This window comes from Schistocerca piceifrons, chromosome 4, assembly GCF_021461385.2.
Source record: "Schistocerca piceifrons isolate TAMUIC-IGC-003096 chromosome 4, iqSchPice1.1, whole genome shotgun sequence".
NCBI classification, from domain to species: domain Eukaryota; kingdom Metazoa; phylum Arthropoda; class Insecta; order Orthoptera; family Acrididae; genus Schistocerca; species Schistocerca piceifrons.
The window spans coordinates 597,242,739-597,270,336 of record NC_060141.1 but is presented as its reverse complement, the minus strand read 5'-3'; the positions used below and the strand labels follow the sequence as shown (position 1 = coordinate 597,270,336).

Genomic DNA, 27,598 nt, shown 5'->3' with positions numbered 1-27,598 from the left:
CAGTCTAGACAAATACAGTGAGAGTCAGTGATGTAAGATGGAAAGGGGATAAGGATAAATACGGTGATATCAGTAAGAGCAGAAGACGATATTACAGAAGTAGTATCCGTTACGAATAAGAAGGTACAGTCGTGATAAAGTTACTGTGAACAGTTCAGAAACAAGATTGTTATCGTCAGAACCGACAGTAAATCAACGCCAACAACAATAATTCAGGTGTAACTGCCAACATCACAAGCAGAAGGGGAAGGGGCAGAGACAGTATATGATGACCCTGAACGGGAGGCTGAGTACGTAAAAGGAGATGATAACCTAATCATCAGGGGAGATAGGAACGCAGTGAAATGGGAAAAAACTGATTACAGTGTTATCGGAGAACATGACTTCGGTAGTAAGAATGAGAGGAGAACAGCAGACGTCAGCAGTAAACATCAGCTGACAATAACGTACAACCTGTTCAGAAATCACAAGAACAAAAAGTATACTAGAAAAGGCCTGAAGACACGAAAAGATACGAACCAGAATACAGTACAGTGGGGCAGAGATCTCAGAATCAGATACTTGATTGTAAGGCACACCCAAGAGAAGATGTAAACCCAGACCACAATTCAGTAATTTTGATGGGTTGGTTGAATTTAAGTGAATTTAAATTAATCATCAGGGAGAATACAGGTATAAATATGTGGATCCTGAAGTTCTGAGGAATAAAGACAAGCGTTTGAAGTTCTCAGTGGCTGTAGATACTGCGATAATGAATACCGTAGCAGGAAGTTCGCTTGAAGAGGAACTGACATATGTGAAAAGGCCAGTCACATACGTTGGTCAGAGAAACGTAGGTGCAACAAGGTCACTGGGTAGAAATCTTGTGTAACATAACAAATACTTCAGTTGATGCACAAATGATGGAAGTAAAAATATGATCAGGAAAATAGGGAACGCAGCAGTATAATCCATTAGGATCGAAATAAATAGGAACTGCTGGGAAGCTACGGCGAACTGCCTGCACGAAAAATGTAAAGAAATCGTAAAATAAATTATAAACTGTTCAACGCATTGAAATGTTAAACCAATCATAGTTGAAATGAAAAGCAAAACACTGCAGGAGGAATTCCACCGCTGAACGTATATTAGGTAGCGGATAGGTGGAAAGGAAAGAATAGAGTGAAGGTATTTACGAGTGGCAGAAACTATCTTCTGACATGAAAGAAAAAAATGGGAGTTGATTTGGAAGACGTAACAAACCAAAGATCCAGTAGCATAGGCAGAGCCTTGGCCTACTTTCAATCAAATAAGGTAGAATGCGCTGACAAAATTTCTTTGGAGTTTCGAAAATTGAGTAAGTGTCACCCAAATGACTGTTAAACCTGGTGTACATAATCTACAAGACTGGAGACATACCATCAGAATTCCCCAAAAAATATCGTCCACATAATTCCAGAGATATCTAGGGAATTTATTTGCGAGGCTTACCGCTCAGCTCTTGCACCTTTGTTGACACGAATAATATTCACAACAACAGACAGCAGGGGATCTCTCAGGTGAGGATCAGTTTTGCTTCAGGAGGCACCAGAGAGGCAAATCTGACGTTGCGCTGGATAATGGATACAACACTTAAGAAAACACAAGACACGTTCACAGGATTTCTAAAAGCATTGTAATGTTTCGAGATATTTGCAATTATCAGGAAAGTAGGAGAAATCTATAGACATTATAAAAATGTGTATGTATGTATGTAAGTTTGTTCCATATCTCCTCCTAAACCAATGGACCGATTTCAATCAAACATGATATACTTACCTCTTAGTGTCTGGAAAGTATCGCTGCTGGGGTAAGAAAAACCTACTAATCAAAGGGCTGAGGGTAGGGGTGAGAAAGAAGGGTAGCTCGCGACGTATGTATACGCAGACTTCATTAATGCAGTATTTGAGAATGAGAGAACTTGCTGACCTGCAACAAACCTTTACGAAACTTATTCTCATTGACAACCTCCGCAAAAATCATGAAAGGAGAAATGTTTGTCGTTTACAGTATTTTCACTGTTTATGCAATAAAACTGCCGCCTCAGGCATGAGGTTTTAATTTCTTACTACTTTACTAGGAACTGTATTCGCGACACATTTTCCAGACAGTAGTCACAAAATTATATCACTAGACGACACATTGTTCAGGAGATAAGACATCATAAATACTGAGCGGTGTGAAAATGAAAATACAGGTCGAAATTCGCTAGAGATACAGTTGAAATATGTACACAGTTATTTAAAGAACAAACTACATAACAAAGGTTAAATAAAACTGACATTTCAGTAACTGCTAGAATAAATCCACATGATGATTACATGAAGTCTGTGTACTTAACCACAATGATATTCTCACAGTTACTTAACATATAGTTTCAGTGCAAATAAAATTAACAGTGCTCAAGTTTTTATGTAAAGCTTCAAAAGATTCAGAACAGATTAAAAATATGTAATGTCATATTATGGAATCTGCACAATAACAATGACTTGTTGTGGCACTATTTAAATTTAAATTTAAATAAATACACTGTCCAGTACTCAAGACTAACTACATCGTTTACCCACGTGAATAATATTACTGGACTTCGTCATTTTGTATTTGTGCTACGCTGTGTAGGATGAATGTGTGAGTGTGTGTTTGTATACCGGTCTTATTAGCATGGGGAACCATGAGACACTGAAAAGGAACCGTGAAGTTGTTTACCAGTGCAGCTAGTTATTATTAGAACAGACGTAAAGAGAATAATAAAGAACTGATGGCAGCGTTTTTTGTATGTAAGAACTGTAGTAAAGATCACCTGTCATCGAATTAGCAGCATACTGTAACGGGATAGTACAAAGTTAGTAGCTGATTAATTTTCTGTCTATTTAATAAATTAGCACTTAGAGTAGAAGGAGTAGTAATTATAAATTACAGGTGAAAGAATTTCAGTGGTAAAATTTACTGCTCACACTGCTTTCAACAGCGAAAGCGAAGAGAAACTACAGGTCATACAGAATGGAATGAACAGTCTACCGAGCACAGAATTGAGCTGAAGGTAAACTGAAGATAGACGAAAGTAATGAGAAGCAGGAGAAGTCAGTATCGTGAGCAACTGACCATCTAAATTAGAGACCACAAAATACACGGGGAGAAGGAATTCTGCTACAATGGTCGCGAAATAACATTTGACAGAAAAAGCAAGGAGGACATAAGATGCGGACTAGGAGGATCAAAGAGAGCTCTTAAGGTCAAAAGAAGTCTTCTGGCATCAAATATTGACCCTCATTTGATGAAAAAGTTTCTGAGAATGTGGGTCTCGAGCGTAGCATTATCTGGAAGCGAAACACGGACTGTAGGAATACCAGAATAGAAGAGAATAGAAGCAATAGCGATGTGCTGTAGAAAGAGATTAAAAATTAGGTGAAGAATCGGCAAATAACTAACATATAAAAAAACATTGCAAAGAAGGAGGGACTGGATGATATGACATGTGTCGAACATCAGGGAATAATTTCAATGATACCAAGGCCGATTTTTCCAGCCTGTGTTCCGCGTAACACGTTGTTACTCAGGAAGTAAATAAAAGGTGGTCCGCTGAAAACTATTAATATCGAGGCGCTTTTTTCGACATCCTGACGGTACTAATTGTATTTTTTCTAATTTTATTATGATTCCTGTGTTTTAGTTATGATTTGAAATTGAAGTAGTCGATGAGTAGAACAAATTTTCCTCGTTTTTTAAAAATTCTCTTAACCATCAAAGTAAAGTATTCCATCAAGTTACCAGTATTCTCAAAGTGTTCCTTCAGAGGAAAAGTTTGGTAACCCCTGCAATAGATGAACCTCTGCAGAGTAAAAACTGTAGGGGAAAACAGAGGTTGGAACATATCCAACAAGTAATTGTGGACATAGAGAGAAACTGCTACACTGAGATGAAGAGTATGGAACCACAGAAAGGAATTCCTTGAGGGACACATCAAACCAATCAGAAGACTGATGACATCCACTCTCTCTCTCTCACACACACAGACCGAGCGAGGTGGCGCAGTGGTTAGACACTGGACTCTCATTCGGGAGGACGACGGTTCAATCCCGCGTCCGGCCATCCTGATTTAGGTTTTCCGTGATTTCCCTAAATCGCTCCAGGCAAATGCCGGGATTGTTCCTTTCAAAGGGCACGGCCAAATTCCTTCCTTATCCTTCCCTAATCCGATGAGACTGATGACCTCGCTGTCTGGTCTCCTTCCCCAAACCAACCAACCAACCATCACACACACACACGACTGGAACTTCAATATTATTAAATCCCATTCTTTTTCCCCCTTGTGTTTATTGTACATATTTCCGCTTAGCTTGCTTTATTTAATTCCTCAATTTGTTTCTTAACTTTATCCTAGTGGCAAAGAGCACAAAATCATCGCCCAAACACTGAGATGTACAAAATTAGCATGCTTTTTTTTTTTTTTTTTTTTTTTTTTTAAAAAAAAAGCTTAGGGGTCTGAACAGTTCCTCGAAGACTGCTGAGAATGGTGTTGCTGCTATGGAATCTCCTTGCTTCACGCCTGTTTCAATCACTAATTTGGTTAATATCATCCTGAAGAGGCAAATTGGAGTTACATCATCTACTTCATATTCTTCAGTACACTAGCACAGACAGAGTTAATGTTTTATTCCTCCAGTGGTTGCTAGTAGAGACTCTGCTGAAATCAGATCGATAGCATACTCCTAATCTATGAATACCAGGTGAAATGGTAGTTCTTTCACATTCTGTAATTCTGTAAGTCCACTCGCGGGCCACTGGACTATTCTAACTTCTGAAACCAGCTAGCTCCTTTCATGTTTAAAATCGATTTTTTGTGTGTTTTTGGTGATAATGTAAGTTAAAATTGAATATGTCATGAAGAGTAGGCTGATAGAAAAAAAAAATAAAAAAAATGGCTCTGTCTCCCTTCTTATGAACTGGAATGATGGTCGAATTCAGGGAAATATATTTCTTCGCAGACATTTTATGTAGATATTTTTCTGTATTAATTTTTTCCGTTTTGAGTCATTTGTATTGAAATATCATTATCTCTAGGATCTTCCTTCTCTTCATTCCACGAAGTGGTTTATTCGTCTCATCTGTTATTACATTTCTGAATCATTTCTTTGTTTATACACTCATTTAAGTTTCTACAGTTTATCTCTTTGTTACTAGTAAATGCCAATCTAACTGAAGAGATGTAATATTCAACAAACGTAAATTTCTGCTTTGGTTTCACTACAATATTGTAGGTTTCGATTGGGTCTCGTACCAAATGATTCTGAATCTTTTCATATATGCTCGGAGACATTTCCAAACAGTTTTCTTTAATGCTGAACATTCTATCATGTTAATATTTTCATGTGATCGTAACTCTCACCTTCTGTTTAATATCTTCCTTCTCGCATTAGAAATTTCCTCTTCTTTTGACTTCGTCGAGAAAATTACATAAATAATTTCTTCATAAAGCAATAAGCAGTCTAGATCACGTTTCATTAACTGTTACGACCGATTTCGGCAGAATTGGACCATTTTTCAGATAATTAAACGTGAAACATACCGCTTTTAACTTATAAACAAAAAAGGATAACTGACTTGGCTTTCAACAAAATGACTCCTTTCAGAGATAATTTTTTATAACTGTTATTTTAGTGGCACAGCTACGGCGTTCCAATAGCACTATGGGTTCGCGAAGCAGAATCAAATATCAGGGTGTTGATAATGTTTGCTGAAGTAGAACGTAAGTGTAGATATACCACGCACAATATTTTTGACTCAAATTACATAAACAGGATGTGTAATTCGAAATAAAATTTACTAAGATTGTCCCAGTACAAGACCTACACACAGAGTTCACTTCTGAGATTATGTAAAACACATGGGCAACGTCAAGAGGACTGGAAGCGTCTTCGATTCAGAAACTCTTTCATGATAGAGCACTGTTACGTTAAATCTAAAAGACGAGAAGCACCAAGAGTCCTTCAGGAAAGTCGTTGTCACTTTTTGGACTTTCGAAGGTAGGGAACGGTCATCTGGTGAGAACGAAGCAGGTAAACGTCATGCTAGACAGGACGAATTGATGAAAGGTAGGTGGGTCAAAGGAAAATTAACAGGCACCGGAAACTAAATTAAGGTTGTCGTGGTCCATAATCGATAAACTGCCCAAATAATATAAAATTACATGCTTGAAATATGTAATCCCAGCCAGTTCTCATTCGGTGGAACTGTTGCGTCTCACACAGTAGTTCCAAAGGACAAAGTAACTCATTTAATTAAATCCTCAACATAAATACATACTCGTAATTACATGTAAGCATACAATCGTTATTGTTAATATGTAAATCAAACAACGAATAACCCAAAAGAATTTTAAGCGTTAATGCGTTAACCCTAGCGTGCTACGAGTCCCTAAATCAGAAGACTACAGTATAGTGTTGCGACAATGAGAGAGGAAGTGACGGTTCAGCACTGGTAAGTTAAATAGAACAAAATTCTTAAATTACACAGGTTTCGCTCAATAGCGATGAAAATTGGAAAACATTTAAAGTATTTTAATTGTTTGTACTGTTTATAGTACTTAGCAATTTACAATCATGTTACGTTCCAGAAAACCATGCTAAGTGCCTACGTGCAGCACGTCGATCTCAGATGTTTATTTCTAGAACATCCTCTGTTCCCACAGAGGAGAAATGGACGGCTGAGCCAGACTGACGTGTAGGTAGTACCAATTAATCACTGCTCTCTTAATAAACGCGTAATTGCTGCCATCGGTTTTTTGCTCCAAGTAATTAATTGGAGCTCTGTGATCAGACGCACAAAAGTAACGCCAGGGCTTCGTTCGGGCACAGACCCCTGGTATTAATTCTGGGTGCTGTGTCGGCCTTCCCACTGTAGTGCTACTGGCACATTACGAGTACACGAACTCATCAGAACCTCCATTTTGTTAAATGGAAAAGAGACTGATGATGCACAGTACATGAGCCAGATTACCAACAAAAACATGTGTATATGTAATGTTATTTATGCATAAATTCCATTGAAACTGCATTGTCCATTAAGCAAATAGTCCCACGTATATCGAGCCGAGTTTATGAGGGCCTCTGGGGCAAGTTGTGCCAGCTACTATAGTCTCCTTTGCAGTATTTTCTCGTTGGAGAAGAGCTGTGTCTGAACTGCTACTGTTTCGTGCTCTGGAGCGCAATGAAAACGTGCACTGTTTCTTTTATGCATAACGATGAGAGAGTAGGAGGGTGTGGAGCCTTTTGTGAGTATATGGAAGGAAGGGAATTCGGTTCGTTGCATATGGTTCCTTTCAACAACCCATGGCTTAACCATACAGGTAAGATTACATTTTAACGTAGCAAATTAAACACAGTCTAGCGTCAATAAACTACACGCTATTACAGTGAAGCGTCAATGGAACTGGTATAGGCATGAGTACTTAAATACACAGACATGTTAACAGGAACAATATGGTGCTGTGGTCGACAACGGCTGTACAAGATACAAACAGTTGTTAAATCAGTTACTGCTGCTACAATGGCAGGTTATCAAGAGTGAGTTAGAACGTGGTGTTACAGTCGGCGCACGAGCGATGGGACACGGCATCTCCGAGGTAGTGGTGAGGTGGGTATTTTCCCGTACGACCACTTAACGAGTGTTCCGTGAATATCAGGAATCCGGTAAAACATCAAATCTCCGACATCGCTGCGGCCGGAAAAAGATCCTGCGAGGAGGGGACCAACAACGACGTAAAGATAATCGTTGAACGTAACAGAAGTACAACCCTTCCGCAAATTGCTGCACATTTCAGAGCTAGGCCATCAACAAGGATCAGCGTGCAAACCATTCTACGAAACATCATCGATATGGGCTTTCGGAGATGAAGACCCAATAGTGTACGCTTGATGACTGCACGACACAAGGTTTACGCCTCACCTGCGCCCGCCAACACCGGTATTGGACCGTTGATGACTGGAAACATATTGCTTGGCCGTACGAGTCTCGTTTCTAATTATATCTAGGAGATGGGCGTGTACGGGTATGCAGACAGTCTCATGAATCCGTGGACCCTGCATGTTGGTAGGGGACTGTTCAAGCTGGTGGCGGCTCTGTAATGGTCTCGAGCGTGTGAAGTGATACGGGACCCTTGATCCGTCTAAATATGACACTGACAGGTGGCACATACGTAAGCATCCTGCCTGATCACCTACACCCATTCATGTCCATTGTGGACTTGGGAAATTCCAGCAGGACAACGCGACACCCCATACGTTCATAATTGCTACAGACTGACTCCAGGAACACTCTTCTTAGTTTATACACTTCCACTGGCCACCAAACTTCCCAGACATGAACATTATTGAGCGTATCTGAGATCCCTTGCAACGTGCTGGTCAGAAGAGACCTCCATCGCCTCGTACTCTTACGGATTTATGAACAGCCGTGCAAGATTCATGGTGTCAGTTCCTCCAGCACTACTCCAGACATTAGTCGAGACCATGCCACGTCGTGTTGCGGCAGTTCTGCGTGCTCGCGGGGGCCCTACTCGACATTAGGCGGATGTGCCAGTTTGTTTGCTCTTCGGTGTATAACGTTTCTCTTCGTTTCTGTGCTAAAGAAAACTCTGTTTGCCATTTGCAGAACTGGGTACTTCCATTTCAGTCACCTCCGCAGTACTGCATGTTAGTTGCAATTTAAGTTTACTATGTGAATATTAGCTTTGTGGCATATGCTTTAGGAGACTGATGTCAGACTAATATGCACCGTTTCTGACGTTGGCGACATGCTGACCATGACCTCAGTTACTTGCTGGACATCTTTCAACTCCCTTCTATATCACCGCATCTCAAATGCTTCGATTCTTTTCCTTTCCTGTTCCCCCACTGTCAATGAAACACTTTCGTTCTGATCTGCACTCGAAATGCACATTCTCGGCCATTTCTTCTTCAAGTTAAAGCTCATGTTTGATCTAGTGGAGTTCTTGTGGCGGATACTGCCGTCTTTGACTATACTCGTCTGATGTTTGCTTCGTCCGCCAAGTGCTTTTTGCTTTCAAGATAGCAGAATCCTTAACTCCATCTACTTCGTAGCCTACAGTTTTAGTTGAGTTAATCGTTAGTTCCATCTCTGCATTCGTTTATCTGCGGTTTAGTCTTTGACTGTATAGACTGAATAGACTGCCCAATCCACTCAAAGGTCCTTTCACTAAAGACAGTAAGGTCATAGGTGAAATTAATCGTTATTATTCCTTCATCTTGAATTTTAATCCAACTGTCGAACTAATCTTTTATTGCCACCATTGCTTCTTCGACGTACAGATTGAACAATAGGGAAGAAACACTGCATTCCCATCTCGGGTTCGAAATAGTCATACGAATTCTAAGTAAATGCTTTACATATCGAAGTGCTGAAAATATTTACAGAAATTAAATAAATTTGCTAATTCAGGTGTGTCCTTGCGATGGAATGAGACAGCTGACAGAAATACGGACATGTGGTAATTCTCAAACAAAAGAACAGAATCGGTGGTGCATAACCTAATAATAGGTTATTATTTGATGTTGCTCCTTTATAAATATGAGGAAGCAACCAAATTTACATGTTAAATGCTTTAATGGGTGTCGGTAGCCTAAAATCGATTTGAATAATCAGCGGAAGACCCAGAACGAAATTTAATCATGTTCATTATCCTTGCAACTAGCAATTATGAAGAGAAAAAAAACAAAAGCCGTGATGAGTAAACGCTGCAAATAGGGAGCTCAATCACGCATGTTTTGTCACTTATTTACTATTCCAAGCGCGACAGATAAAGTTGAGACAAATAGAGAAAACACGGGAAGAACTAAATTGAAATGCAAATAACTTGTGATTTACAGTTTTTTAGATAGTAGTTATTCTTAGTGTTTGCTGTAATTTTGTGGCAGTCTCCTGGTGAAGATATATAGGAGAAGCGAGACAAAATCTACATTTCGAGAGATCTGAATCTGATTCTTCCCCATGAGCTCTGTTATTCTCAATACACACTGATGTTTTTAGTTCTGGGTATTCCATCTGGACTCCCAATATCAGTGGTTGAATGCCAGATCATCCATGTTGACACCGGACTCATGATTGTGTAGCTGAGTCACTGAAACACTGTGTAGAATAACTTCTTCTACTGAAGTAACGAACGACATTTGATGGGCACGAACGACCACTGTTACTACCACTGCAGATATGATCTCTGGCTGAAAGATATTTCCGTTATGTCACAATTATTGCAGATACAGTTCACATTAAACCCTGTAGGTAGGAACCAGTATTTTCCTCTTTTGCAAAAGTTAATTGCAAACGGCAGACAATATTTGTCCTTATCCACTAGACAAACCTAACTGAAGAGCAACTGAGGAAGATCGCGGCCAATGTTAACAACATTACGGTTCTGGTGTTGGTCTTTCAAACTCATTCTAAGAGGAAAGAAAAATTACAACACTTAATACCTATAACAAAGTGAGGAAGGATTGGTAACATTTAAATAGAAAAATCTGCAAGAGCTTCACAAAGCATAAATCGACTGAAAGACCATAGCAATCCATGCGTGGTTGTAAAGGTTGAATGGTCATGATGAGGTATTCATCAGTTAAACTCTCGCTGCAGCAAGCGGTGGCTTCAAGTGCTTAAATATACCTGGCGACAGCTCCTGGTAGACGGGGTTGTACAGTTCTTCTTTGCTGTAGGGATCTGAACAGATGAATACCGTTGGCTCCTCAGGACCCCTATAGCCATTTGGGTAGACAACATTCGGCTTCATGTCGATCATCTGGAACAGAAGTGTCAGTGTCCAGTGTTTATTGCTCTAATTCACTCTTAATTTACTAAAACGAATTTTTCAGAGCATAATATAAAATCTTAAATCTTAAGTCATCCATATGCGACTGTTATCTGGATCTACGACTATTGATGATTTAAAATAAAAATTAAAACAATTATCTCTGTCAGCCATTTTAATTTTCTTCACAGCGGATTTGGAGGCTATTTGATTCTTCTTCATGAAAGTTACTCGAGTTTCCTATGAGTAATTACCTTGTCCATATGCTTAAAATTGCCCTTTAATATTTACAATCTGGTGTTTTCAGTAGTGTTGGTGAATTTGAACAGTCTTTGAGAGAATTATTTCGGAATTTGTAGATCATACAACAACTGTCATTTATGTTTCTTCATTGCGATTATTACTCATTTCACCATTTGGTGTTCAACAGCATGCATTATTAATGACTTGCCAGACATCTTGTGACGTCTCCCAGAAATTTTACAAAATATACGACAGGTCGGCGGTAATTTTCATTCCTAAAACGGTGACTTCGCACCGCATTCCACACACCCCCACAACGTCACCTATATCAGCAGCACCTAGAGAGAGGTTGGAGTGGTTCAGACTTTGGGCTCCAAGTCAAGGGTAGTGAGGTTTTAATAAACTCGTAGCCACCCTGATGTAAGTTTACCTAACACCCGTAGGACATTCAAGTCTATGTCAGGAAGACACATTGTAATAAATTCACTACAATCCTCTTCAACAGGTCATCTCTCATTTTCCTATGACACAAGAAAACGATATATAAATAATTATGCTAACAGAACAACAGGAACTTTATGTCACCACTTGCAGCTTTTGTATTTACACAGTACGATGATTGTCACTATTAGGTCATAGCTTTTAAATGCATTCTGAAATGCTGTTATGACTATTGTAAATAAATGCTTTTCTTTGATAATATCTCGTTCCGTGTGTTCCGCAACTCAGTTAGCAAACACCGGAAACCTTATAGGTTCCTTGTGTTGTCAGTCTCTCCGTCCAACTGTTACGAACTCTTTCTCTCAGAAACGTAGTTGTATAAGTTGAAATTTAGATCAGATATTACGGCCTATAGTCTCTTGACGGCGTAAAAAGTTGAAGCTTCCATGTCAGTAGAGTCAAACAGTATGGCTATTTATGTCACGTGTTTTTATACTCACTAACTCACTCAACAAAATCTATAAGGTACTTCTCATTGATATATAAGCACGAAATTTGTCATGCAGCGAGGTTTTACAATACCGGAAAAATTCGAATATCAACTTGCAATTATATTACATGAAGAAATATGTTTTCGTCATTTTTATCGAACTGTCTGTTAGTCCCTCTGCTAAGATATCTTTGTCAAATACTAATGTCCACGATCCTTCAGCTTCATAAATAATTGAAGCTGTACTAATAAATCAATGCAGCTGAAAAATATTGCCATATATGTCACGTATTTTGACATTCTAAAACTTACTCATCAAAAACTATGTGAATATATGCTGGATCTGGTGATCTATAAGTATTGTGCATACAAGGAAAACGGATTTTTCAGTCTTATGTTTAATCAATCCATCACCTCTCAATGTTGTAAGGAAACACCAGAAATAACACACTCAGATTCAGCCTTAAACTGTAAGTCCCATTTCCCCATTTGGACAACTAGTGTATATTAGGAACACTTACGTCGCCGATGTGGCGTCGAATAGAACTGGCACCAGGCTGTTCAGCCACACGAAATTATTACTCTTATCTATATACATAATCAAGTTTGTATGGAAACTTCAGAGCGGAAGTCCTACTCGGAAATGGCCAATTTGTTCTGTTCAGCTGTTTCCAGTGTCGACTGTATGTTACTATGCGAATTTCAGTCAATACAGCTATCCTTGTTCAATGGTTAGGCCAATATGAAACTTGAAAATGAGAAAACAGACCTAGTGCTCCGACAGTTCACCGTTTGTATTCCATTATCCGGAGGGGCACATGTATCGTTCATGTATCGTGACAGTGAAGAACGGTAGAGCAGAATCTATGATGTGGAATAAGCTTTCCAGACAGTAACGTGGGCTTCCAGCTACCCTTTGAGAAACAGGTGACCGGCTCTCGCCATCTTAATGCTTTTACCCATGCGGCGTGTCACCCTTTACTATTCTTTGAATCTCATCAGGGGTTCACAGCGCCATCAATGCTGATACATATAGTATGCAATTACAGTTTTAACTACAGTAGTATTTTGGATACGTCAGTTCTAAACTCTGATGAACTCTAGATGTCAGAAACTGTTCAAGAAATTAAGTTTGTTTTGCTCATTTGGTTGCTGATTTTTACAGCAAATATAGTAGGGCCAACATAAGTAACGTAAGCGGGCAACTATACAACTACCAACCCGCTTAGATTGCCTCTTTATACACACACGCATGCACAGACATACAGCAATATGGCCCGCCCACTCACACTCTCTCTCTCTCTCTCTCTCTCTCTCTCTCTCTCTCTCTCACACACACACATGCGCGCGCGCGCGCACACACACACACACACACACACACACACACACACACACACACAATCTACGCTCCTTCACTAATAACGATTCTAATGACTGGAATAATATAAAGTCATCTAGACAAAGGAGCACTGTTATGGAAGCCGGAAGATGTCGGCCAGTGCTGTCCAGATATTATAGTGCTTCTCGAAAAATAATTTTAACGAATCACGACGCACTAGGGACCGGCTGACAGAGAACTGGAAAGAAAATAAACGAACCCTAGAATTAAATGTTTCTTGCTGAAGCTTCGATAATGAAGATTTTATTGCTGCTCTCAGTTCACTCGAGCTGACGCTTTACGATATCCGACTACATAAAACACTTGGCTTGTGAAATAAATCGAGACTGCTGCGTAGTTCATATGTGACTAAGGACAGTAACGGGACCCATTCCGTTCAAAACATCCCGAATGTGTAAATGCTGTTTTTCTGACCCCTTCAGAAGATGTGTGTGTTTCTTCTGTTGTCGACTCAGGAAGCGTGCGTGTGTGTGTGTGTGTGTGTGTGTGTGTGTGTGTGTGTGTGTGTATGTGTGTGAGAGAGAGAGAGAGAGAGAGAGAGAGAGAGAGAGAGAGAAGAAGAAGAAGAAGATGGAAGTAGGGAAAGAAGGGATTGAGAGAGGCCTACTCTACGAAAAGCCTATGTTACTTGTTCACCACATAAACTTACTCCATGTACCCTAATAACAGAGAAAGGCAATTAAAAACAATGCTATTCGATGTCTTCTGACATAAAGAAGGAGAAGCAAGACAGAAGAGATCACAATTGCGACTCATCTCGGAGGGAAAGACACCTTGATATGATGATTGTCCGGGGTTGTCATTAACCTGCAGTTTAAAAAAGATGAAAAGTAACTCGTTGAACTATTTCGGGAATTACTACAGAGGACGATTATACCCTAGAAAAGGAAAATGTTTAATTATTCCACATGACAAGGAAAAACAGCATACATGACACTGAAAACTACATGCCGCTTAACTACTTCTTCACAATGGAGAAGCTATTTAATGAAGTTATTACCATTGAATATTAATCAAGCAAAACAACAAACTGGTTTGATAATTCAGTAAATAGCGTTAGACTACTTATAAACTGCAAAGCCACTACGGAGGTAGCCCCTGACGTTGTGGTTGATAATGGAATAAAAATCAAGACAGGTTCATAGGCTTTGCCTACCTCGAAAAATGTTCCACAATGTAAAATGGTGTAAGATGCTCCACATTAAAAAAAATTTCATGTAAGCTATATGCAACAACAGGATGTGCTAGGATCAAGAGGGTATTGTAAAATAGGTAAACCAAGAACTAAGTGCCCATACAAAAAAAGAAAGAAAAAAAAAGGTTCATTTGGCTCTAAGCACTATGGAGCTTAACATTTGAGGTCATCAGCCCCCTAGACTTAGAACTACTTAAACCTAACTTAACCTAAGGACATCACACACATCCATGCCGGAGGCAGGATTCGAACCTGCGACCGGAGCGGTTCCAGACTATAGCGCCTAGAACCGCTCGGCCACTCCGGCCGGCTGACGGAAGTGAAGGAAAGGATTAAGTGTGGGGTTAAAATTCAGGATGAAAGGATATCAATACCAGATACGCCGAAGGAATTGCTAGCCACACCAAAAGTGAAGAACAACAGGACCTAATGAATTGAATGAACAGTCGAATGAGGATAGAAAATGAACTGGCAATCAACCGGAAACAGGTAAAAGTAATGGTAACAAGCATAAATAAGAGCAGCAAGAAGCTTAACATCAAAATTTTTGATTAAGAATGAGACGAAATCAAGGAATTCTGCTGTCGTGGAAGGAAAATAGCCCATGACGGACGAAGCAAGAAGGATATAAAAAGCACCTAGCACAGAAAAGAGGGCACTTCTGGCCAAGAGAAGTCCATTAGCATCAAACATAGACCCAGACTTGAGGAAGAAGTTACTGATATTGTAAAGCATTGCATGGCAGTGAATCATGCGCAGCGGGAAAACCAGAAAAGAAAGAAATCGAAGCGTTTGAGATGTGGTGCTACTGAAGAATGTCGAAAATTGGATGGATCGATAAGGAAGGAGGAGGTTCTTCGCAGAATCAGCGAAGAATAGTACATATGGGAAACACTAACAAGGAGAAGTGACAGGATGACAGAACATGTGTTAAGGTAACAGTCATTAACTTACTAGAGAACGTTGTAGAGAGTTAAATCAGAAGAGAAACGAATTCAAGCCTGTAAGTTTGACTGAGTATGGGGCAATCATCCCGAATAGTAGCGAAGAGTGAAAGATAAATAAATAAAACTGAAACACTGTAGGTGTACAGCTTCCGAGGGTTACTCGGAAAGTGCGGTATGACTTCTTATAGAACACAAACTACCACAGAGTTTTTCAAAAAAACTGTTTTTATTTAATTCCTCAGTCGTTTCTCTATTTTCCTACATAGTTACCACGTCTGTTTAAACATTTTTCATAGCATTTTACAGTTTCTGTATCCTTAAGTCTTAGTCGTCTGCCGCCTCTGACGATAACCACTCTTTTACTATTTCTTCCGCCGCTGAGGAATTCCTTTAGGTAGCGAAACAAGTGAAAATCACTCGGCGCTCAGTCTGGACTGTACAGTGGATGGACAATCTGATCCCATCCAAAAGATCTGATCAGATTTGGGGAGTGCAAGGCAGAATGAGGTCTTGCATTGCCATGAAGCAACCGAACTTCAGACCTCAGAAGGCCACTTCAAATGGTTCAAATGGCTCTGAGCACTATGGGACTCAACTGCTGAGGTCATTAGTCCCCTAGAACTTAGAACTAGTTAAACCTAACTAACCTAAGGGCATCACAAACATCCATGCCCGAGGCAGGATTCGAACCTGCGACCGTAGCGGTCCCGTGGTTCCAGACTGCAGCGCCTTTAACCGCACGGCCACTTCGGCCGGCTGAAGGCCACTTCACTTCTTCTGTATTGCCTGTATTGCAAGCTGAAGATGAGTCAGGGTAACGCCGTATGTGGCTGCGTTTATTGTTGTCTCTTACTGCATGAACTCTAATTAAAAGTCTCTATGTTTATCCAAAACACATTTGCCGTAACCTTCCGCGTTAAGATTCTCTGCTTTTCCTTCACTTTGACTGGTGATTTGGTGTGATGACATTCTACTGATTGACTTTTAGACTCTCGGCTCATGTGAGAAACCTGTACCTCGTCCCCTGCGACAATGTTGTCTAAAACTGATGACCTTCCTTATGACAATGGTCCAAAAATTCAACAGCACAAGCCAATCTTCCCATTTTATGTTTCTCACTAAGTAGCCTTGGGAACCAGAGTCCACCCTCTTTGCGGACTTGCGAATTTTCGGAGACAATTTTGTACAAAGTTGTTAGACCCACGTTGGGAAGTTTCAACGCTAAAGTGGAAATTTTTAGTCGCCGGTCTTCGCGAATCTTTTTGTCCGGCTTTGACAAAATCTTCTGATATTGCTGATGGTCGGCGTGATTGCGGTTCATCGTGGACGTTCCCCCGTGCGTCCTCGAAGGATGTCACCCACTACGCCCTTTGCTGTCGCTCATCTCCATGGCGTCACACACTCATCCTTGCTGTCAAGAACGAATCACTAACCGTACTTCACAGCCGGCGGTCTGATCAATTGTTTTAAACATTTTGAACAGACACTAAACAGCACACTGCGGCAGTACCAACGCAAATGGCGTCATTTGACGAGTAAGGCATGCCGGAAGTCGGTGCGCATGCGCGTTTCAGTGCTCGCGCTACATTCGATTACCTACTGCGATTCAGACTTCAGTTTCATAACAATTTCCGTATAAATCCAAAACGAAAAGAAGTTTTTCTTCTTGTTGTTTTAAGTCTGAAGACTGTGCAACACTACATATTTATGAAGATATTGAGCTAGAAATGAAAAGAAAAAAAAAATAATGCATTCCGATTTTATGTGTGTCCCCGAGACGAGAGTGAAACAGAAACTGCTTAACATAATTCCCTCTCTACTGGAGTAAGTTTCGACCTGGATAATTTTAAGGCAACATCTTTCAAGTTTTAACTAACCGCCAGGGTAGCCGAGAGCGCTGATGCACTGCTTCTTGGACTCGGGTAGGAGTGCCGGCCCCAGATCGAATCCGCCTGGCGGATTAACGACGAAAGCCGGCACTTTGGTCAGCCTGGATGTGGCTTTCAGGCGGTTTTCCACATCCCGCTAGGTGAATATCGGGCTGGTCCCCAAGTTCTGCCTCAGTTACACGACTCGCAGACATTTGAATCCGTTCGCTCTATTTCATGGCTTACACTAGACGCAGACAGCTGAGGTACACTAACTCCGTCCATGGGGGTTCGGGGTGGCGACAGGAAGGGCCAACTAACACTAGTAAATTCGTAGTAGCATGGCCGACCCCACGTCGACGTGGGACGACGACCCAAATGATGATAGCCTTTCAAGCTTTAACTGACGGTTACCAGGATCGTGTTTGCCGTTAGAGAGGCTCCTTGGTATGAAGAAGAACGCCAGATGCAGGACCCCAGGGATACATTCCTGAGAGACAGTTAGCGGTGAGGAGATGCCAAGTAATGACAGCCTAACGGATCTGGAGTGTTCTCTCTGAACTCGCTTGTAAGACAGACTCGGCCATTTGTAGGAACGCTCGTCTATGGTGGCAACAGAAAATAGTGTCTACCCTGACAGCCCGGTGTTTGCTTGCACGAACCGACATTTTAAATAGGAGCCAGACGGGTCACTTAGCGTCGCTTTCGTAGGTGCCGAGGAGCAGTCAACTGGCAGCGTCCGTGTCCATCACATAGGACCTCATGCACAACCGCCAGCATCCATGGGCAAAAGACGGAGAGGTGCTACGGCCTGCAAGCTACTTAAAGCGCCATCATGCGCCAATGTTGCTGCTCACTGCTAGGTCCTCTCTCTCTCTTGCTCGTCTGAACCTTATAACGGATTCATTGACTATATTTTTGTAACTTGGTTTCTAAATTATTCTTGATTTCATGTGAAACTGAAATTGACACTAGTGGACTCTATCCTCCCTATTTCAGTACATAATATTCATTCTTTGTTGCTTTGCGAATCTTGAATGTGGAATATGTAACATTTAAAGAGTGAAATCTGAGCTGTGGTATTGCACATTCTGTTCACCTACATCACATGGTTAGCATCGATTAACTAACGTTCAAAGTGCTTCTATCACACCTGCGAGTAATATCGAGTCAGGTAATTTGGAGGCAACACGATATGGTGTCAGTTTCACTGGTTTTCATTTGTTAGTGGAAGTGGTGAGCGGGCAAAGTGCAGGCCACAACTTGTTTAATGGAGCTCTCCATATTAGTCTACTTTTCAGGTCTCTTTATCTCTGAGTAACTTCTGCGACCTATGTCCGTTAAAATCTGCTAGCGGTAGTGAAGCCTTGGTCCCCTTCCGAAATTTTTACTCTATACACTTCGTTATTTCAGGAAATGTTCCGTGAACAGAAACCTCATTACAGTCAAGTCGTCAAATTTATTTTTTCCCCAGTTACATTCAGTACCTTTTCATTAATGAGCCGACTTGCCAATTTAATCATTAGTTTTCTTCTATAGCTCTACATTTCAAAACTTCTAATTGTGTCATGTCTGAATTGCTCGTCGTCCATGTTTCACTTCCGTAGAAGGACATCCAAACACTTAACTTCTTGATGTAAAGTTACGTGTCTGGCGCTCAGCGGGCTTCTGACCGAAATGCCAGTAGAGTACAGTGTTAGGTTCGCCGCAGCATTAGTGAGGAGAGGATGGCGAGTCCTTCGGCCAAGCCGCCTTTCATCCGCGGGAAATATTATTCCCCGTACTCAGTTTTATAGCAAGTTGAGTCGACCCTGTGGCTGTCCTACAGGGACGTTTCTACCAGGTTTTGAAGTCGGCAGCTCCAAGGCTAGTGTCTAACTTTTGCGCCCTGGACAATAATGGTCACATTAGTTCTATTCTGAGTGTGGCCAGCATGAAATTTATACCCTCTCTACATCGGTCGTCATCAGTTATTTTCCTGCCCACACTGAAAAACTCGTCAATTTATTTAAGCGTTACAGCTTCTATTAAATTTAACACGGATAGTGAGGAAGTACTTCGCAGAATCGGCAAAGAAAGGAAACGTACGGGAAACATTGGCAAGAAGAACGGACTGGATGATAGGACAAGTGTTACGATAGCAGGAAATAACTTCCATGGTACTAGAGGGCACTGCTTCTTCTCATTCTCGTGCCTTTGTACCACATCTGCGCAATGTCGCCACTGTTGTTAATGGATTGTATACTGCTGATTAAGGTAGTGGCCGGAGACCCTATCTGTCGCCATCACGAAATCCCCCTCTCGGGACGGAGTATGTATACCCCACCTGTCTGCGGTAGTGTTATTCATGTGAAATAATTCGAAAGTTCTGAATGTTAGCGAATGGAGGCGCGACTTCGTTACCTGCCCGGTATTCACCTAGACATATGTGTGAAATCACCTATAAATCAAATCGAGGCTGGCCGACTCACGCCCCTCGAATCTGTGGAGCGGTTTCGATCGGGAGCCGGTGTATCTCTCCGTATGGGAAGCGGCGAACTAACACGCACTGACGTCCGAGCGTGTCTTGGGACTACAGGAAGTTGTAAAGCGTAGAATCCGGGAGGAGACTGAAGACATTCAAAAAATAATTGAGAATGCTCGGTTCCAGTGCTACTCTGAGATGAAGAGGTTAACGTAAAAGGCTAGGATGTGCGGCGTGTCCCATCGAACTAGTCAGACGATGAATGACCAAAGAAAGTAAGAAATGCTGCTTTGAATGAGGAGTCAGTCAGATAGGAAACCGTATCAGGACTAACAACCTCAAGAAAGTTTCCAGGTTCTAAACCGCAAAGTAATAAACGACTGTCTTCTATTCATACAGAGGAGCAAATTTGGTATTGATTGATTTTAATAAATTGAATAGAGATTGATGACTAGTTATCGTCTATGTCTGCAACAGAAAGTTGTAAGTCTGCATTTATCAAAAATTTTGACTGATGGCGCAAGACAGAACTTTTAGTGCAAATGCCTCTGAGCACTGTGGGACTTCACTGCTGTGGTCATCAGTCCTCTAGTTAAAGTAACCTAACTAACCTAAGGACATCACGCACATCCATGCCCGAAGCAAGATTCGAACCTGCGACCGTAGCGGTCGCGCGGCTCCAGACAGTAGCGCCTAGAACCGTTCGGCCACTCCGGCCGGCGAACTTTTAGTACGAAAGATACTAAAAAACAGAGTCGCTCGAGTGCAAAGGAAAAAGGTACGTGGGTGAGCGACTTGAATACAAGTAAATACCTCAGTAAAGAAAATGATATGGAGGCACTGGTGATGTAGCCAGGTGAATGGGTGATAGATGAACCAAAGAACGTCCTTGCTGGATTCCGAGAGATTAGAAAAGTCCGAGCCAACGACCTGATTGAAGATGGGTGGACGACATCAGAAAACGTGCAGAAGGAACGAGGATAGTGACGACTGATAACTCTAGCGTGTGGGAATAGTTGTAGGAGATTCTTGTCCAATAATGAACGTCGATTTGTTGGTAGTGATGGCGACGTACTCCGTCGAAACAGGCCTCAGAAGGCACAACGACACCGTCCTTCCGCCATTTCATCCTCAGCCGATAGGCGTCACTGATTGCGGATATGGTTAGGCACGTGGTCAGCACACTGCTTCTGCAACCATCGTCAATTTTCGTGACCGGGGTCGCTACGCGAAGAAATACACAGGTTTTTGAGACTTCCTCGCTGGTTTTCAGCTCTTACCTATTGTATCGAGCGGAAGTTAAGGAATCGGAAAATTGTGAGGATGGTCAGTGTTGCAGGTAAGGCAATAGTAGCGCGTCCGGCGGTAACAAGGGACGGGCCCGGAACAGCGGTAAGCCAAGTACTGCTGGGGGCTACGGGCAGGCACTCGTTCACGACGTCGTTAAACAGCGGATGGCGGTAATTGCGTTCGGGATGGGCGCGCTGCCCTCAGCCTCATTAGTAATCCAGTCGGCGCGGCGCGGAGCGGAGCGGCGGGCGGCTCCAGTTCTCCAGCTCCCCGGGCAGGTGCAGGCGGGAGGCTGTCCTGGAACCGCGCTGGAATGCCCGCCCCGCCGCGATCGGCTGTGACGGCGCAGCGGCAGGTGAGGGAGGCAGAGGCGGCCACGGCCACGGCCGTGGGCGGAGGCACAGATTTCTCGGCAGGTGCCATAGCGCTCGGCCGCTGCAGCTGCCCGCCGACCGCGCGCGCACCTGCCCCGCTAATGAGCTCATAAATAACCGATTTAAAACAATTTCACCGTGGGCACCTCTCCTCCGCGTGCTCTCACCGTCTCGCGTCGTAAGACACACTGCCGCGTGCCCAAAGCAAGCGGTGTCTCTGGTGTAATACGTCTACCATCAGACGAGCCTAGGAACGTTTTCTACAGAACTGTATCATCCAGTGGACAGGCGAAGTGAAATTGTAACATACCGTCTTTCTAAGCTCAACTGCTGCCACATTTCCCAGTGGCTAATAATACTTTATTCTCCGTTAAACTTGACGTATAGTAAACTCCGCTACACCTAAGTGTTCGATAGCAGTACAAACTTTATTATATGTCGCCTGTTAATGTGTATGAGAGTAATTGGAAACGTCTGAACCACTCACTATGACACATCTACACCACACTGTCGATGAGACGTTAAATCATCGTCCTAGTTATCTTATTTGTAGGTTTGAAACATGGCCATGAAATTGTAAGAAGACACATTTTGGGAATTTACAGAGAACAAAGAGCCACTGAAGGATGTACCCCCGTAAGTCAAAAAATTAGTAAGAAAATAGAGAAAAGTTAAGATGGCGATTTTAATATTTCAAGTTCCGCCCATCTGAGTACAACGCACATAACGTTCTCCTAATAATGGGGAACCCTCAGAAAGATCCTTTTTTGGGATACTGTTTATCTATCGCGTTGTATTGGCTTCACTGTTGGTTATGTCATCAAAGCGCTGAACCTTTATGTGAAATTCTGCCTTTTATCGTTTCGTGGTAGGTTTGTATTTACGATATGAAGTCCGTCACACGTGACGAATTTTTCTACAAAGAATCGCGCATGTTTTGCACTTCAGTCATGCCACCGCAGACGTACACGCGTTGCTCTTTTTTTTGAGTCAAAGTGTGCAGGAAAAACTCTCCAAACATGTTTCGCTTCTTCAAAGCATTCTGGAAAAGAACATTTAATTTTTAGATGTTGCTCCAGTGAGATTTGTGACACATTAACGTTGACTCAGTGAGGCCTCACATCCACTACGTAACACTGACTGCTGACAACTGACTGGTGGAATGCACTTCCGTTGTTTTGAGTTGTTCATTGACGCTTCCAACGCAGCTACTGTAATGACGTCCCTTGCACGCAACGAATAAAATGAGTCCCCGAACTTTTGTATGGATGATGTGCGTCAATAACACAAGAGGAATTTTCCATCACTGAAAGTCACAGGACTATGAAAGGAAGGAAAACACTAAGAGGGTTGGAACTTAAACAGTGGTAACTATTTATTCACAACCGATACATGTGTTTGTACCTGTTACTCTCCTTCAAAGTAGTCACCAGAGCAGTGTAAAATCCGTTGCCAGCGATGTGGAAGGCGTAGTATACCGGTAGCAGAGCCTGTTCTGTTGATGGTCGAATGGAGCGGTCTAAAGTTATGGTGATTATCGTGTAAGACTGTGATGGTGTTATCCCAATGCATTAGGTTCCTCCACGGCAGACCGTCAATGCACAGTGTTACTGTTCGTTTTTGGAGCATCGCCTGCGACCAGCTTTGCGAAGGAAGCGGCGACACTTTCAGTGCAACCCACCCATCATTTTGCACGACAATGCGCGGGCGCATACAGCGTAAGCGGTGGCAGCTCTGTTCGGTCGATGGGACTGGGAAGTACTGTACCATCCACCGTACTCCCTGGACTTACGTCTTTGTGACTTTGATTTGATTTCGAAGATGAAGGAAACTATTCGTGGCATTTGCTTCAGAACTGTTCCAGCACGCGTGACTACTCTGAAGGACAGTAACAGGTGCAAACATGTAACTCTTTTGTATCGGTTGTGAATAAGTAGTTGCCACTATTTAAGTTCCAACCATAGTATTACAGCATTATCTTGATATGATAGTTATGCCTATTAAAGAGGATAAAAGACTGATGTTTCGTTGGCGATGGAGTCATTAGGCAAATACAAACAACTAACTTGATCGTACAGTCCACATGTGTAGTGCTGGTTCATAGTGTCCTATGGAACACTATGAACCGGCAGTTCAGCTGTGGACTGCTCGATGAACAAGTATGCCAGAAGACACTAAAAAATCACAAAACTAACTTCTTTCGTAATCTAACGAAAATCAGTCTATATTTAGACTGTTCTTTTTTTGTTGTAAGTCATTAGAGGCAGAAACCAAGTTCGGTTTGGAGAATAATGGGGAAGGAGACTTCAGCATCTCTCTTTTCAAATGTGAGTATAATCCAGAAGTAACAGTACGCAGTAGTTATTAGCGCCTTGAAGTTCAGCAACTTGCCGAAAGTATCAGCAGTTGGACTGCTACACTTGTTAAAGTACAACACAAATTAATACCGAAATCATATACCGTAATATGATATCCCATTGTTCTCTCCATGTGGTTCGCCACGACGGATCCATGGTTTAAGAGGACATCGACTATGTTCAATGTATTCTTAATCAGTGTAAATTTTCGGAGAATATCCGTGCCATTGCAACCGCAAGATATGAGATGTGTCTGAAAAGTTCGCCGGATGTTCTCGTAGAATAAAGAAAACAAGAGTCATCCTTATTGGCCTTCAGAGTAAACGTGATTAGCTGCAAAATACTTCTGACATCGGCTGTAAAGCCGTTGTAAACTGTCAGCAGATTCTTCTTGCAGATTCGCTCGAAGAATCGAGGTCACGCGTTGTTAGATGTACGCAACGTCAGCGCGCTCGCCTTACTCGCTAAACACGAAATGAGTGTTCTTCTACACCCTCCTTATCCTCTGGTTCTGGCACCGGCAAACTTTTGTTTCCCCGCCATAAATTATTTCTGAAAGACGTTGCAAGTGACCACGGTGTTTCGAGCGATTCCACAAGAAGAGTTTGTTGACAGTTGCCAGTAGTTTTATGACAGATGACAGAATTGCGTTGTAGCTAATTGTGATTTTTTTGAAGGCCAGTAAATATAATTTATTTTCTGAGACCATTCACAGAACTTTCCAGATGCAACTTTTATCAGTCTTCAACGTTCATTAATGAGTGACAGTTCTGAGGAAACTGGAATTGGCCGGCCGGTGTGGCCGTGCGGTTCTAGGCGCTTCAGTCTGGAACCGCGTGACCGCTACGGTCGCAAGTTCGAATCCTGCCTCGGGCATGGATGTGTGTGATGTTCTTAGGTTAGTTAGGTTTGAGTAATTCTAAGTTCTAGGGGACTGATGACCACAGGTGTTAAGTCCCATAGTGCTCAGAGCCATTTGAGCCAAACTGGAATTGTCGTTGCTGAAGACATCAGGATCAACTGAAACAATGAGAAGTCGAAAATATCGTTCTGCTACCTGTATAAAATAGTGTTCCCTGTGTTCGATCCTTATGCGAAGATATGAACGGGTTTGTTGTCTAAGTTCTTAGGCGACGAAATCGAACGAAAAACGAATGTGGATCTTTAGCAGGACCCGAAAGTACATTGTAACCTCTATTGCTCTGATGTTCCTGGATGATATGTTTTTTCTCTCAAAGAAACCCCAACTCGTTATTTGCCACACTCAATATTTTGGAAATACTCCGCCTACGTTGAAATGTGGAAGGAGTTGGCTGCTTTTCAAGGCGCGAACACGCCGAGTACCGTCACAGATATGTGCTACATTGCAATGGACGATGACGTGCAACGCAAATCAAATTTAAGTGTGGTGCGTCCCAAGGAATGATACGAGGTGCATTCAAGTTCTAAGGCCCCCGTTTTCTTTCTAATTAACTTCTCACCCGAAATCGATGAAACTGGCGTTACTACTCGACGTAATCGCCCTGCAGACGTACACATTTTTCACAACGCTGACGCCATGATTCCATGGCAGCGGCGAAGGCTTCTTTAGGAGTCTGTTTTGACCACAGGAAAATCGCTGAGGCAATAGCAGCACGGCTGGTCAATGTGCGGCCACGGAGAGTGTCTTTCATTGTTGAAAAAAGCTAAAAGTCACTAGGAGCCAGGGTCAGGTGAGTAGGGAGCATGAGGAATCACTTCAAAGTTGTTATCACGAAGAAACTGTTGCGTAACGTTAGCTCGATGAGCGGGTGCGTTGTCTTGGTGAAACAGCACACGCGCAGCCCTTCCCGGACGTTTTTGTTGCAGTGCAGGAAGGAATTTGTTCTTCAAAACATTTTCGTACGGTGCACCTGTTACCGTAGTGCCCTTTGGAACGCAATGGGTAAGGATTACGTCCTCGCTGTCCCAGAACATGGACACCATCATTTTTTCAGCACTGGCGGTTACCCGAAATTTGGTGGTGGTGAATCTGTGTGCTTCCATTGAGCTGACCGGCGCTTTGTTTATGGATTGAAAAATGGCATCCATGTCTCATCCATTGTCACAACCGACGAAAAGAAAGTCCCATTCATACTGTCGTAGTGCGTCAACATTGCTTGGCAACATGCCACACGGGCAGCCATGTGGTCGTCCGTCAGCATTCGTGGCACCCACCTGGATGACACTTTTCTCATTTTCAGGTCCTCATGCAGGATTGTGTGCACAGAACCCACAGAAATGCCAACTCTGGAGATGATCTGTTCAACAGTCATTCGGTGATCCCCCAAAACAAGTCTCTCCACTTTCTCGATCATGTCGTCAGACCGGCTTGTGCGAGCCCGAGGTTGTTTCGGTTTGTTGTCACACGATGTTCTGCCTTCATTAAACTGTCGCACCCACGAACGCACTTTCGACACTTCCATAACTCCGTCACCACATATCTCCTTCAACTGTTGATGAATTTCAATTGGTTTCACGCCACGCAAATTCAGAAAACGAATGATTGCATGCTGTTCAAGTAAGGAAAACGTCGCCATTTTAAGTATTCAAAACAGTTCTCATTCTCGCCGCTGGCGGTGAAGTTCCATCTACCATAGGGTGCTGCCATCTCTGGGACGTATTGACAATGAACGCGGCCTCATTTTAAAACAATGCGCATGTTTCTATCTCTTTCCAGTCTGGAGAAAAAAAATCGGAGGCCTTAGAACTTGAATGCACCTCGTAATACTAACGCCAACGTTTCAACTATAAATTAACGGTTCATTAGATTGGGCCAGCGATACGGACTGTTTGCTGATGATGATTTTGTTTAAAAGAAAGTATCATTGGGGGAATGTCATACGGAACTGCAGAAACTCTTCGATAGTATTTACTCTCGAAGTACTAAGCGACAACGCTCTTTAAATATGCCTGGGATAAACTTAAGATGAAAAACAGAACAGAAGGAAAGAAACTGATAGCATCCGATTAGAAGGTTACTGGTTGCATTCTGAAAACGGTAATAGACCTGCCGTTTAAATATTTAGGAGTATTGCTGCGAAGAAGAATGAAATGTTATGATGAAATCAGTAGAAGGAAAGACGACTGAAACATGAAACTGATGAGAGCATTCTGTAAAAGTGGTGTAGACGCTGGTGGAACCAATACTACACAACAAAATCAGAACAGAAAATTGCAAAAAAAAACGTCGAATTTGGAATATTAATGGCCGGCCGAAGTGGCCGCGCGGTTCTGGCGCTGCAGTCTGGAACCGCGAGACCGCTACGGTCGCAGGTTCCAATCCTGCCTCGGGCATGGATGTGTGTGATGTCCTTAGGTTAGTTAGGTTTAACTAGTTCTAAGTTCTAGGGGACTATTGACCTCAGCAGTTGAGTCCCATAGTGCTCAGAGCCATTTGAACCATTTTTGGAATATTAATTTTCTTTATGATAACTAGTTTCGAGTCAAAATCTTTTTTTTTCTCATGCTATAAAACATAAAACTACAGTAAGTACTCTGTGCTTCCCATACGGTGCCACAGTACAAAGATAACTGCTGAAAATTGCTACGTACCATAAGCTATGCAATACCATCCATTACGACAATCATTTGTTAGTTCATTTTAGTTAAAACACATGTAAAACAGTGCAAGATAGAACCACATGCAGCTTAGAGAGACGTCGCAGTGATGAAGGC

At 42.1% G+C, this 27,598-nt stretch overlaps 1 protein-coding gene across 1 annotated transcript in view; it reads right to left on the bottom strand.

Annotated features, from left to right (window-relative positions):
* The window catches only part of LOC124794907 (uncharacterized protein C6orf132 homolog), a 287,965-nt gene that overhangs the window by 14,143 nt on the left and 246,224 nt on the right, over nt 1-27,598 (bottom strand). The window contains exon 6 of the mRNA XM_047258609.1: nt 10,693-10,825. Within this exon, the coding sequence (XP_047114565.1) occupies nt 10,693-10,825 (133 nt within the window). The remainder of the gene's footprint in view (nt 1-10,692; nt 10,826-27,598) is intronic.